Here is a 13,875-nt window from a genome sequence, read left to right as displayed (position 1 = left end):
CCCTCCCACATGGGCACAGATGGTGCCACTGCACCAGCCCTCTGTCTCCTGGTTGCCAGACTTCTTGCCCAGGGTCCTGCACTGAATGGGCCAGCGTTCCCTCCCACTGTTGGGAAGAGACACCAGGCACGGTGGCGCAGCTGTAGAGTTGCTGCCTTACAGCAAAATGCAGCGCCGGAGACCCGGGTTCGATCCCGCCCCTGGGCGCTGTATGTACGGAGTTTGTACATTCTTCCCGTGACCTGCGTGGGTTTTCTCCGAGATCGCTGGCTCGAAGGGCCGAACGGCCTACTGCACATATTGTCTATTATCTTCGGTTTCCTCCCACATTCCAAAGGAGTACAGGCTTGAAGGTTAATTGGCGTGATAAATGTAAAAAAATATTGCCCAGTATAAAATTGTCACACTTCCAGTATAGTCCCTGGTGGAACCTTCAGAAGGCACAAGGTACAAAGTATTATATTTAGTATGTTGCATTTCCTAGTAACTGATCTAGATAGCTAGGGCCCTGACAGAGATTTTGCGATGTTTAGTTTTCAGCAGACCTGTTTAGGAATTAATGTAAACCCCCATATGTTTGACACACCAGAGATGTGGTTCAATTTCTTGGCATCTGTTGTTAATCCTAAACTCCCTGACAACTGGTCTCTCATTCGCTGTTCTTGTTTCCTCTTCCACCTTTAGTGGTTTACCAATGTGTGTCAATAGACAATAGACGAGAGGTGCAGGAGTAGGCCATTTGGCCCTTCGAGCCAGCACCGCCATTCAATGTGATCATGGCTGATTATCCCCAATCAGTACCCTGTTCCTGCCTTCTCCCCAGATCCCCAGACTCCGCTATTTTTAAGAGCGTGTCGTGTTCCAATCTGAAGGATCTGTTCCTGAATCGAGAGCATTTTGGACAATTATGTTCAGACGCAATCCTTCTTGCCCAAGTTTTTTCAAATTCATTCCCACAATGAGAAGCACCCAATCTGGGAGAGCAATGAATGCTACTGTGCTGTTATTTTCTTTATTGTCCATATGCTATTGAGCCTCTCACTGGTTCACTCTTGGTTTCTCCAGAAACTGCCTATAAATACAGGCTCAATGTGATCAGCATTACACTTACTGACTATTGCGTGTGGTATGGGTGCTTCCAGATTCTGGGAGTCCCAGATTGCTCCTTTCCACCCCCATCGTCCCAGTCTAAGTTTAATGCTGGCTGTCACAAGTTACATGCAGCAGCCTGGGAGGAGTGTGTCACATTATGCGATTGTAACTGCACTTCACCCAATGATTTGTATATCCAGGGCTTGCAGGCTGTTGGTAGGACAGACTGCAGATGCTGGAATCTTCAGCGAAACATACAGTGGTGGAGGAACTCAGCAGGTCAAGCAGCATCTGTGGAGGGAATGGACAGATAACGTTTTGGGTTGGGTCCATTCTTCAGACATTTTGAGCATTTGTTGGTAATAAAGTTCTATTGAGCCTTTGTCATAGATTCAATATTAGTTTCCTCAGGATGCTATCCGCCTGCAGTAGGGTCCCATCCCAAAACATCGTCTGCCCATTCCCATCACAGATGCTGCCTGACCTGCTGAGTTCCTGCAGTGCTTTGTGTTTTGATCCCGAGCTGTGGTTGGATGCATCTTGACCATTACCTCTTTTCTTTTTGCAGTGTACAAGTCTCCTGAATACGAGTCTCTGGGCTTTGAGCTGACTGTCGAACATTTGATCTCCATTGGGTACCCACAGGAACTGGGCAGCTTCGTCTATGACCCTATGTTCCCCACCAGGTAGGACCACGTGGAGAAACGGCCGTGAGCCAAGAGCCAGAGCTAGGGTGCTGGATGGCAGCAGGGGGAAGTGCTTCAGCGAGCCGTAGGCTGTGTGCAGCTTGGTGATAACTGGGCATTGATGGTCACAGGGCTGCATGTGAGCCTAGTAGTAGTGGCCACCTGCAGATCGGTGCAGGAGTTAATGCAGTGTTTGAAGGGACGCTGATGCAGGTCTCCTCAGTTTTACATCCAGGAGGGATGCAGCTGTACTGGGGCTGAGCGTGCCACCCCGAGTCCTCCCACCCATTGCAAACTGTAGCCCTGCACCTCCGCAGCATGCTCCGGCTGCATTCCTCGGTTCAATTCTGTCTCCCGTAGTCCCGTTAAACGACCCATTCTCTCACACTGACTTCCCCGGGTGTGCCAATGACTCGGTATGGCAGCTGAGCTTCTCTTCCCACAACAGCAGTCGGTTGGTTTGGCAGAAGGCAACACTATTCCTGGTTATTTTTTACCACATTTGGTGCAGGTAATAAAGTTAACTCGTATAAAGTTTACTCATGCAGGAAATATCAAGGTAATAAAGTTATGTAAAGTTTACTCATGCAGGTAACGTCCAGATCCTGAAATGTGAATATCTCTGCCTCCACTACTCCCTCGGCCGAGGTACATCTGTTATGAGGAAAGGTTTCTCTGCCATATCTATGCCTTTCATGATTTTGTACACTTCTGTCCCGTCCGCCCTCGACTTTCTCTGCTCCAGGGAAGGCAGACTCCAGGCTCTCCAGGTAACAGACCTGTTTCAATGTGGGTGCCACCAGGTGAATCTCCTCTGCATCCTCTCCAGCACACTCGCACCCTTCCCGTGGTGAGACGACCCGAAATTATCAGAGCTGAGCCCGACCAAATGGAGTTTGTGTTGAATGAGAAACAGTGGTTATGGGAGCCTTGATTTCTGGTGGTGGGTGGTGCCAGGTTTGCTGGTTATGTTTCTGTGAATATTGAAATACATTCTTGTGTTTTTGATCAGAGGCCTGATTTTTGACACGTCACATGGGAACCTGCTGAAGGTGGATGCCTATGGAAATATCCTGGTGTGTGCCCATGGCTTCAACTTCATGAGAGGGTCAGTGAGGAGTCTCTGCTGCTTCTTATTTGTTAGTGCACAGCCAAAATGTGAAATATCCCTAATATACACTCACCCACACTCAGCAAAATCAATAACCCCACTCTCACCATCGATGGCACCACTGTCTCCCCATCTCCCCAGGCCCGCAACCTTGGCGTGATCTTTGATTCCACCCTCTCCCTTGAGCCTCACATCCGCCATGTCATTAAAACCTCCTTCTTTCATCTCCGCAACATCAGACCCTCTCTCATACCGGCCCTTTGCTGAAAGACTTATCCATGCCTTCATCTCCTCCCAACTGGACTATTGCAATTCACTTCTCCTTGGCATCAGCTCCACCTACATCAACCGACTCCAACTGGTCCAGAACGCAGCCGCCCGACTCATCACCCACACCAAATCCTGGCATCACATCACACCAGTCCTCGAACAACTTCACTGGCTTCCCATCTCCCACCGGATCACCTACAAAATCCTGATCCTCACCTACAAAGCCCTTCACCATCTGGCCCCCCCATATCTCACTGAACTCCTCTCCCACTACCAACCCTCACGGTCCCTCAGATCCACATCAGCTGGTCTCCTCTCCATCTACAAGTCCAACCTCCACAGTTTTGGGGACAGAGCCTTCTCCAGGGCAGCTCCCAGGCTCTGGAACTCCCTCCCCCAACTGATCCGCAATTCCGTGTCCCTCACCATCTTCCAGTCCCGCCTCAAGACCCATCTCTTCACCTCTGCCTATCCTTAGCCCCATGTGCCGTCCCTTTTCATCTGTGCATTAATTGCCTCATACTGTGTTTTGTATTGAATTCTGTATTTACTTTGTGTACTAGTCATGTCTCTACTATTTATTTCATTCCCCTTACATGTTTTTCCTCTACCTGCTAAATTTTTGTAAGGTGTCCTTGAGACTCTTGAAAGGCGCCCATAAATAAAATGTATTATTATTATTATTATACAAGCTAACGGCACAGAATTCAGGCTTCACACCTGATGGGAAGAGCGGCTTTGCCAGTGGATGCAGTTCCCCTCGCTCCCGGCCCCCCGCTCCATATTCAATGCTACTCCCCACTCCCAGTCCCTCCCTCCCTCCACACTCAATGATCCCTCGCTTCTGACCCCCTTCCTCCCTCCACACTTGATGACCCGTGACTCTCCCCCGCCCTTGCTACAGGCCTTCCCTCCTCCACACTCGATAATCCCTACGTTGCCAGCCCTCCACACAAACTCACTTGGGAAGGAGGGGATGGGGAGAGTCGGGGTAGTAGTGTGAGCGGTTGTGAGGTGGGGGTGCATTGTGAGTGGGGGCGTGTTGCAGCACTTTTGTGCAGGGTGGGTAGTGGGTGCCAAAGCAGGGCTGTTGGTGCTGGAGGGAGTTGGTTGGAGTGGGGTGGGGAGGTCAAGGGTAAAGTCAGTGGGTGGGCGGAGAGCTGGCGTATGGGGATAGGAGGTTTGATGCTGGTGGTGGTGGTGGAGGGGGTCAGGGAGACGAAGTGTGGATGAGTAGTTACTTGCACCTTCCAGGAGGCAGGGGCAGAGCTGTTGGGTTGGGTGGGAAGTGTCATTTTGGAAGGTGGTGGGGGTGGGGGGTTGAGGAGTTACTTGCACTGTTGAAGGGAGGGTGTCACGGCAGCTTTGTGTTTTGTGCAGGCCAGAAATAAGAGAGCAATACCCCAACAAGTTTATCCAGCGGGATGACACGGAGCGGTTCCACATCCTCAACACTCTCTTCAATCTCCCCGGTATGGAGCTCAGGTCTGATGTGTAGGGGATGAGCTGAGGGAGAGGATGTGCTCCAGGGTCCCAGGGAGGGAGGGATGGAGGAAAGGAAGGTCGTGTAACTGGGGGATCTGTTGTGTATGATTTGGGGATTTCTGACTAGGTTCTGGTATCCTTCCTTTGCAGAGACCTACCTGTTTGCCTGCCTGGTTGACTTTTTCACCAATTGCCCCCGGTACACAAGGTAAGTGAAGGGCTTGGGCAGACACGGTGCTGGGAGCTCAGCTCCCTGGAATTTCCCATCTCTCATCACTCTGGTTCGATCCACCAGTAAATGGCATCCCATTGATGATCAGTGTATAACAAAGTCATAATGTCATAAGCAATAGGAGCAGAATTAGGCAATACAATAGACAATGGGTGTAGGGGTAAGCCATTCGGACCTTCGAGCCAGCACCGCCATTCAATGTGATCATCCCCAATCAGTACCCCTTTCCTTCCTTCTCCCCATATCCCCTGACTCTGCTGTCTTTAAGAGCCCTATCTAGCTCTCTCTTGAAAGTATCCAGAGAACCGACCTACACCGCCTTCTGAGGCAGTGAATTCCACGCCATTGCCATTCGGCGTATCAAGTCTACTCCACCATTCAATCATGGCTGATCTATCTCTCCCTCCTAACTCCATTCTCCTGCCTTCTCCACATATCCCCTGACACACGAAATTAATCAAGAATCTATCTATCTCTGCTTTAAAAATATCCATTGAATTGGCCTCCACACCTTTCTGTGGCAAAGAATTCCACAGATTCACCACCCAAAGTACGGGTACCATCTCTCGTACGATCCATCCACATTCACACCCTGGTCCTTGGGAGTAAGTGAGCAAAGCCCAAGGATGCCAGAATTCACCACTGAAACAAGCCCTTCTGCCCAACTTGCCAAACAAGTTGTCCTACTGGGCAAGTCCCATTTGCTTACCTCCAAATCCTTCCTATCACAGAATCAAGAGTGTTTTATAGTCACCAAAGATAGACACGCAATGGAACAGACAGCATCTCTGGAGAGAAGGAACGGGTGACATTTTGTGTCGAGACTCTTGTACCGGCAACAGAATAATAAAGTTCTTCCTTGGTGCAGGCCTATTAATCAATGACACACATATCAATGTACAATATAATAAATGAATAACACAATGCTAGGTACATAATATTGCAGTTCTCACTCTGCCTCTTCCCAGTGCATCCGGAACTGCAGGGACAGGGAAGGGTTGTTCCTGGTCCCTCAGTTTCTGACAAATGTTTATCCATCTGCTCATGGAGTGCCATCCACCTACACACCTCCCAGGCGCGTTGGTCCTTGTGGCCAATGGTTATGATCGGGAGAACAGAAGCAAAGCTCCATTGCATGCTGTGTGTTTGTCAGCAGGGCAGCTGTGTATGGCCTGATGCGGGGTTCTTTGGGCTCTGTAATCATGATTCATAAAGGGTCCGCACCGCTCACTTTCCCTTCCCTTGGCCCACTGAGAAACATGGGAGTGGGAGGCTGAGAGACTACTTGCAATGGACATTACCCGTCACTGTTCCCTGAGCTTTGGCATAAGCGGCAGAGAGCATGTGATGTTCTGAGCTGTGTCTCCTGTGGGCTGGTGCACCTGGCATTGGGTTGTTGAGATTGCTGGGCAATGGGTGGTAGAGAGGGTTTCTTTGTTGATTATGATGGGATTGATGTTTTGGAGTTTCACCCAGTTTGGGTGGGAGAGATCCCACGGCACTGAGCCCACAGTTGGTGCTAAGGTGTGTCTCTCTCTGCCTGTGCCAGAACCAGCAGTGAATGTGTTGGTGCTGTGGGTGATTTCACCACTTGCCTTTCCCCACAGCTGTGAGACCGGCTTCAAGGATGGCGATCTCTTCATGTCCTTCAAGAGTATGTTCCAGGACGTGCGTGATGCTGTGGACTGGGTCCACTACAAGGTACCACTCCAACACTGCTCACTCCTACTCCTCCCAGCTAGGCCAGCGAGCATCGGCTCGGCTCTGCACTCAGGGTTTAAATGGAGAACCTTGAAAGGAAAGAATCCCATTCACCTTGTGGCCTTTGCACAACCTCACAACTTTCCATGTCCTCTAGAGATACACTCTGACCTGTTGAGTTACTCCAGTACTCTGTGGCCTCAGAGTTTTGCACTGTTAAGTGAACAAAGTGCCTTCATACTCTGGGCAGGTGAGGACCTGGTGCAGTTGGTGTTGGGCAGCCCACACACAGCAGTGTGGGAATGAGCACAGACTGGCTCCTGGCACCCTGGACAGGACAGTGAACTAGTCTCGTGGTGCATCAACCTGACATCCACGCTCCCTGTCTCTCTCTCATCACCATGTCAGTTTGCTCTTCTTCTACCCATGTCAATGTACACGGTAAAAGCCTCCCATAGATTAATGTTCAGGCATGCAGAACTGTGAGCAATTGCTGCAGGGATATAGAGAACAGCGCGATATTTGCAGCATCAGTTCAGCTCCATCCTTACAGCGGAGGTATTACTGTGTGGTGAAAGTTACGGTGGTTTTATACTCTGCTCCCTGTACGGGGGTTGACCTGGTCTGGAGGTGGCAGGCTGCAGTCAGAAGCTGCTCTCTGATTCTCTTGTTTTGTTATTAGGGTTCTTTGAAAGAGAAGACTTTGGAAAACCTGGAGACCTATGTTGTTAAAGAGGTAAATGTGTTTTCCCTGGTCTGGTTAACTGTGGGTTGGCCCCAGTGGCTCTGGGCTGTCTGCACTAGGGAGGGAGGGAGGGGTGAGACTGTAGCAGTGGCCTGTCCTGGTTATTGTCCGTGGACCGAGAGCAGAGCCCACGATGGGAGTCGGACCTTGCACAGACCTCGCAGTTAGGGCATAATGTGCTCTGGGCGGACGGTGGGTGTGGGACGGGGCGGAAGGTGTGGAATTGAACGGACGGGGTGGGTGTGGGACGGGGTGATGCCATGCTGTCTGAGCCTGAGCTTCCCATGTTTCAGCCCAAACTGCCGCTGCTGCTGAGTCGGATGAATGAAATTGGCAAAGTGTTCCTGGTCACCAACAGCGACTACAAGTACACCAACGTGAGAGCGGGCTGTGGGCCCCGAGGGTGGGGTGCCAACGGGGGAGGGGACGGGGCTGGGAGGTGGGATCAGGATCGGGTAAGGGTGTCTAGGGTGGTGGAGGGTGTCTGGGACAAGGATCAGGACGGCGGCGGGGGGGGGGGGGGGGGGGGTTTGGACAGGGGGGTCTGGAAGGGGTGGGTTCTGGGATGGGGATCATGATCGGAGGAGGGGTCTGGGGCAGGATCAGGGTTGGGGGTGGGTGCCTGGGGCGGTAGAGGGTGTCGGTTGGATCAGGATCAGGGAAGGGGATCGGGCGGTGGAGGGTGTGTGGGGTGGGATCACAGTTGCCCTGGTCCCAGTGACTGACTCTCCTTGTTTTACAGAAGATCATGACCTACATGTTTGACTTTGGACACGGCCCACAGGTAGGTTAAGGGCAGGAGGGGAGGTGGGGGTTTGGGAGGGCATGGCGGTGGTGGGTGTTTAGGCAGTGGACATTGTTCCCACTCCTGGATCAGGGGGGAGGGGACGGGGCACCTTCCATGATCAGTTGTAACGTGTGCCAGTGTGAAGGGCTGCAGCTCTGGTCCACTGATGCATGTGTTAAATGCTGTGCGGCTCCTTACACAATACACAATACAATTTATTTGTCACTTGAACCTCATAGAGGCTCAAATGAAATGTTGTTTCTGCAGTCATACACACATGAAAAAAAAGACCCAAGACACAACACAATTTACACAGACACCCATCACAGCGCATCTCCTCCTCGCTGTGATGGAAGGCAAAAAAATCTATCTCTCTCCTGCACTCCCCAGTTCTTGTGGGCAGTGATGATGGGCAGAGCGATATCTGTTTCCACCATCACCCCTGCCAGCGCCTTCCTGGCACCCACCATCCTCCATAAAATAAACCTCCTTGCACATCTCCTTCAAACTTCCCCCTTTCACCTTCAAGCACTGCCCTGCACCCTCTCCACATCCTTCCTGCAATGGGGGCGACCAGAACTGCGCCAAAGTCTCCCTGTGCCGTGACTGGTTTGAGCTGCTGCAGAAGCCCACTGGGTCAGTTCAGTTCCAGCCACCTCTCAACCCCAGCAGCCCCATCATCGGCCCCTCCCCAGGGACGCAAACACTCCCGCCCCCCCTTCTCCCACATAATTATCCGCCCGGCTGTGGCCCAGCCTCCACCACCACTGTGGTCAGTGTTGGACGGTTGTTGCGTCTCTCTCTCTCTGTGCCGAGGCTCCATGCTGCTGCCTGTCCCCAGTGTGGGCTGCGAGCCTGCCGCTGCCTGGTTCTGTTAGGGAGGGGAGTCCCCGTGCTCACCTCTACCCTTGTTTCCCCACAGCCTGGAAGCCCTCCCCGGCCCTGGCAGTCGTACTTCGACCTGGTTGTGGTGGACGCGCGGAAGCCACTCTTCTTCAGCGAGGGGACGGTCCTGCGGCAGGTGGACAAGGTGTGTGACGGGAACTCGAGGCTGGGGTGGTGTGGGCAGGAGCGGCACAGTCTGCCCATGCACCAGAGGGCAGGGGTGGAACGTGGCGGATACAGGGGAGGCTCCGTCATCTGCTCCCTCCCAACCAGGGAAACTCCATGACCTGCTCTCTCTCGTCACAGGTCCTTCGGCCTAGCTCATCCATGTCGACCAAGATGCCTCATCTTAGCATATCCCATTTATATGCATTTGGCCCAAACGCCCTAAACCTATCCTATCCATGCACCTGTCAAATGTCTTTTAAATGTTGTTATTGTACCCACGCCACCTTCTTGTTCCTCTTCCCACTGTGGGTGTTGTCAGCTGTAGAGTTTGATATGATCGCATTTATTCCCCAGAAACCCTATATCGCCTGACAGACTTGAGAAGGGCCTGGTCTTTCACTCTGTGAGTGAAGATGTACCTGGAACCAGGTGTGGGGAGCAGCGTTGGGCCCCTCAGCCTGCAGTGCAGCGTGGCGGCTGTGGTGGTTTGGGGGAGATGAGTGGTGGGTGGCGTTTTTAGGGGGGGGGGGGGGGGGGGACGGGTGGGGTTGGGGGAGATGGTCTGGGGTGGATTGGTCAGAGAGTCTGGGAAACGCCTACTCATACAGTCTCCACTTCCCTCCCTGAGCAGACAACTGGCCACCTGAAGATCGGCACACACACGGGGCCTCTCCAGCAGGGCATAGTGTACTCGGGAGGTGAGTGTCCCACTGATCCGCTGCCTGTCCGCATGCCCCCGGGAGCTGCCGGGGCTCTCACTGGGGGCTGGCGATAAAAGGCCAGGTTAGCGCTATCATCTCTCCCTGGAAGTGCAGCCTGGTGGGGCTGGGAGGCAAAGAGAGTGGGGGCTGCTGGGGGGGGGGGGGGGGGGGGGGGGGAGGGGGCAAAGAGAGTGGGGCTGGGGGGGGGCAGAGGGGGTGGGGTGGAGAGGGGGTGTGGGTTGGGGGGGTGGGGGGGGGAGAGTGTGTGGAGCCAAGGGTATGAGGGGTTGGAGAATGTCTGCGGAGGGGTGGGGGAGCAGAGGATGTAATGGGAGCACAGGGTGGGTGGGGAGGGGGGCAGCAGATGGTGTGGGGAGGACAGGGCACAGGGTGCGTGTGGATGGGGGAGACACTGGTACTGCTCTCTCGTGGGGAGGGGGCAGCAGGATGCTGTGGGCTTGCAATGGTCACTATGAGCCGGGCCACTGCTGGTGATGTTGTTGAATGGGGTGAAAGGCGACCTGATTTTAATTGCCATGGGATTCTCCAGGATCATCGGACATTATGGGGGACTTGTTGGGGACGAAAGGCAAAGACATTCTCTACATTGGCGACCACATCTTCGGTGACATCCTGAAATCGAAGAAGCGGCAAGGCTGGAGGACGTTTTTGGTCATCCCCGAACTCGCACAGGAGCTGCATGTGTGGACAGACAAGAGCAGTAAGATCCTGTGCAAAGTCCCGCTACCTGCCCGCTATCTGTCCCCAGTTCACCCCCTACAGTCTCCCCTGAGCCCATTAGTCTGTGGCTAATGGGAGTGGGAGGACCAGCCCGGGGCATCCAGGGGAAAGGGGCATTAGTCAGGGTGGTTGTGACAGGGCTGGGGCTCTCGGCAAATATTGTGAACAATTTTGGGCACCACATCTGAGGAAGGATGTGCTGGCTCTGGAGAGGGTCCAGAGGAGGTTTACAAGAATGATCCCAGGAATAAGTAGTTTAACATGTGATGCGTTTGACGCCACTGGTCCAGTACATTCACGATTCATGATTCATGATTCAAGATACATTTAATTGTCACATGTGCCAGATGGCACAGTGAAATGAAATTCCCATATAGCCATACAATAAAAAAAATAAAAAATATAGAACACGCACTATAGAATTTAACATAAAACATCCCCACACAGCAAAATCAAAGTTTCTCACTGTGTGGGAAGGCACCAAAGTCAGGTGCCTGGAGTTTAGAAGAATGAGGGGGGGGACCTTATTGAAACATACAGAATAGTGAAAGGCTTGGATAGAGTGGATGTGGAGAGGATGTTTCCACTAGTGGGAGAGTCTAGGACTAGAGGTCATAGCCTCAGAATTAAAGGACGTTCTTTTAGGAAGGAGATGAGGAATTTCTTTAGTCAGAGGGTGGTGAATCTGGAATTCAGGCAAAGAGTGTATACATTTAAGGCAGAGATAGATTCTTGATTAGTACAGGTGTCAAGTTATGAGGAGAAGGCAGGAATGGGGTTAGGAGGGAGAGATAGATCATCCATGATTGAATGGCGGAGTAAACTTGATGGGCCTAATGGCCTAATTTTGTTCCTATCAGCTATGAACTTATGAGAGGATTATGCTCACAGCATGGCTGCCAGTAACTGGGGAAATATGGATGGCTCACAAATACTAATGGAATTCAGATGGGTAAAGGAAATGAGGGGGGTGGATTGTGGAGATGAGGGGATGCAGAACAAAGGAAGAGCAGAAATGCAGAGACACATTCACAGGCCCCTCAGGGCGGCAGGAACTGGCTGAAGTGGTAGCGTGATGCCTGGTCTAGGACTGTCTGCACACAAACAGGAGGAGGTGCTGAGGCTGTATAAATACAAAGTAGACTGCAACCGCAGTATACAGTATGTAGATTACCTGTTACTGTAAGGAAGTGGCAGGACCAGGGAGGGTGCAGACAGTTTTCGAGTGCTTGAGAACAGACTCAACCGGTGATGTTATTCTGGATCGAAGCGGTCAGGATGTGACTGAGGAAAGTAAAGTCATTGGGAGGTCTGATCGCGGTGAACAGAAGGAATTTCCCCTGGCAGAGACGCCAACGACAGTGTTAATCGGTGGATATGTGAGTTGCGGTAGTGTGCTGCCCACCAGCAAGAAGAATGACCTGAATTCTGGTGTGGGGCTGGTGTGGACAAGATGGGCCAAATGGCTGGCTGACTTTAAATGCCGCGGGTTGCTGTTGGCTAAAGCCCTTCCATTGCCCCTGGCGCCGTGCGTCCCTGGTGAACCAGCACTGACTCTCCTTTATCTTCCAGCCCTTTTTGAGGAACTGCAGAGTCTGGATGTGTTTCTGGCCGAACTCTACAAGTGAGTATGAACAGGTTCTGGGCAAGAGTAAATTAAACTAGCGTTAGTGAGGTGCGGGACTGGTTACTGGCTCATTATTACGTCCGACCCTCTCTTTATTCTGTACTGTAATGAATCTTCTGCATTCCTCTGTCGGTACTGACACATTTCCTGCTGTTATTCGGCAAGTTTTAACATTTTGAAACATAATTTCCCTCAGGCACCTGGACAGCAGCAGTAACGAGAGGCCTGATATCAGTGCCATTCAGAGACGCATCAAGGTGAGTGAGGCCAGGGCTAACCTTGTACCTTCTGTGGAAGGTTCCCCCTCTGTAGGGTTTGGGTGTGTGAGGTATCCATCACCAGTGATTATAATCGGATTTCTTTCAGGACATTATGACCCACATAACAATTACAGCACGGAAACAGCCAAACTCGGCTCTACAAGTCCGTGCCGGACAATTATTTTCCCATAGTCCCACCTGCCTGCACTCATACCATAACCCTCCATTCCCTTCTCATCCATATGCCTATCCAATTTATTTTTAAATTATACCATCGAACCTGCCTCCACCACTTCCACTGGAAGCTCATTCCACACCGCTACCACACTCTGAGTAAAGAAGTTCCTCCTCATGTTACCCCTAAACTTCTGTCCCTTAATTCTGAAGTCATGTCCTCTTGTTTGAATCTTCCCTATTCTCAAAGGGAAAAGCTTGTCCACATCAACTCTGTCTATCCCTCTCATCATTTTAAAGACCTCTATCATGTCCCCCTTAACCTTCTGCGCTCCAGACCCCATGGGAGGATTCGATCCTGGCGGGTTATCAATCCCTACCCTGGCTTTCCTCCTCTCCAGTCCTCTATCCCCCCAATTGTGTTGGTGTAACACAATTAATGTTTAGTAAATTCTTTGCATGGAGGCATAGAGTGTAGAGCTTGGAAGCAGGCCCTTGTTGAACAAGTTGGCATTCTAGACTAGTCCATTTGCTTGCATTTGGCCCACATCTCTCTAAACCCTTCCTTTCCATATTATCTGCCCAATGTCTTTTAAGTCATAATTGCATCTTCTGGCAGCCTGTTCCTGATACAAACTACCATTTGGGTGGAAAATCTTGCCCCTGAGGTCCCTCTTAAATCTCTCTCCCCTCACCTTAAGTCTATGCCCTTTAGTTTTAGAACCCTCTACCCTGGGGAAGAAGAATGTAATGAATCACTTGATTCATGCCCCTCCTGATCTTGTACACGTAAATCAAGTCACCCTTCTTCTTCTTGCGTATGGCGTGCACAGCCTAAAGTTGTAGGACAACTTGTTCTATTTGATCTTATTTGATTGTGCACGCCGGGTTGATTGCATTCATCGAAACAGGGCGGACCCATATGAAGGTTGCAATCTCTCACCCCTGAGCCTCCTACATTCTAAAGATTAAAAAGTCTGAATCTATCCAACCTCTCCCTGAAACTTAAACCTGTAAACCCTGGTGAATCTTTTTTGCACTTTCCAACTAAATGACATCCTTCCTGCAGCTGGGTGACCAGAGTTGCACGTAGTACAAAGCTTTTGGTGTGCTGGCCTTTATAAATCAGAGCATTGAGTATAGAAGTTGGGATGTAATGTTACAATTGTACAAGGCATTGGTGAGGCCAATTCTGGAGTATGGTGTACAA

At 51.4% G+C, this 13,875-nt stretch overlaps 1 protein-coding gene across 7 annotated transcripts in view; it reads left to right on the top strand.

Moving 5' to 3' along the window:
- Window positions 1-13,875, top strand: part of nt5c2a (5'-nucleotidase, cytosolic IIa) — a 48,241-nt gene that overhangs the window by 29,339 nt on the left and 5,027 nt on the right. For all 7 annotated transcript variants that reach the window (XM_055647145.1, XM_055647146.1, XM_055647147.1 and 4 more), the window contains 13 exons: window positions 1,661-1,778; window positions 2,791-2,886; window positions 4,540-4,631; window positions 4,795-4,852; window positions 6,484-6,577; window positions 7,260-7,313; window positions 7,616-7,699; window positions 8,065-8,106; window positions 9,032-9,139; window positions 9,794-9,860; window positions 10,414-10,584; window positions 12,177-12,228; window positions 12,428-12,488. In XM_055647145.1, the coding sequence (XP_055503120.1) occupies window positions 1,661-1,778; window positions 2,791-2,886; window positions 4,540-4,631; window positions 4,795-4,852; window positions 6,484-6,577; window positions 7,260-7,313; window positions 7,616-7,699; window positions 8,065-8,106; window positions 9,032-9,139; window positions 9,794-9,860; window positions 10,414-10,584; window positions 12,177-12,228; window positions 12,428-12,488 (1,097 nt within the window). The remainder of the gene's footprint in view (window positions 1-1,660; window positions 1,779-2,790; window positions 2,887-4,539; window positions 4,632-4,794; window positions 4,853-6,483; window positions 6,578-7,259; window positions 7,314-7,615; window positions 7,700-8,064; window positions 8,107-9,031; window positions 9,140-9,793; window positions 9,861-10,413; window positions 10,585-12,176; window positions 12,229-12,427; window positions 12,489-13,875) is intronic.

This window comes from Leucoraja erinacea, chromosome 15 (assembly GCF_028641065.1).
Source record: "Leucoraja erinacea ecotype New England chromosome 15, Leri_hhj_1, whole genome shotgun sequence".
NCBI lineage: Eukaryota > Metazoa > Chordata > Chondrichthyes > Rajiformes > Rajidae > Leucoraja > Leucoraja erinaceus.
The sequence above is the reverse complement of the archived record's forward strand: the minus strand, read 5'-3'. Positions and strand labels throughout refer to the sequence as shown.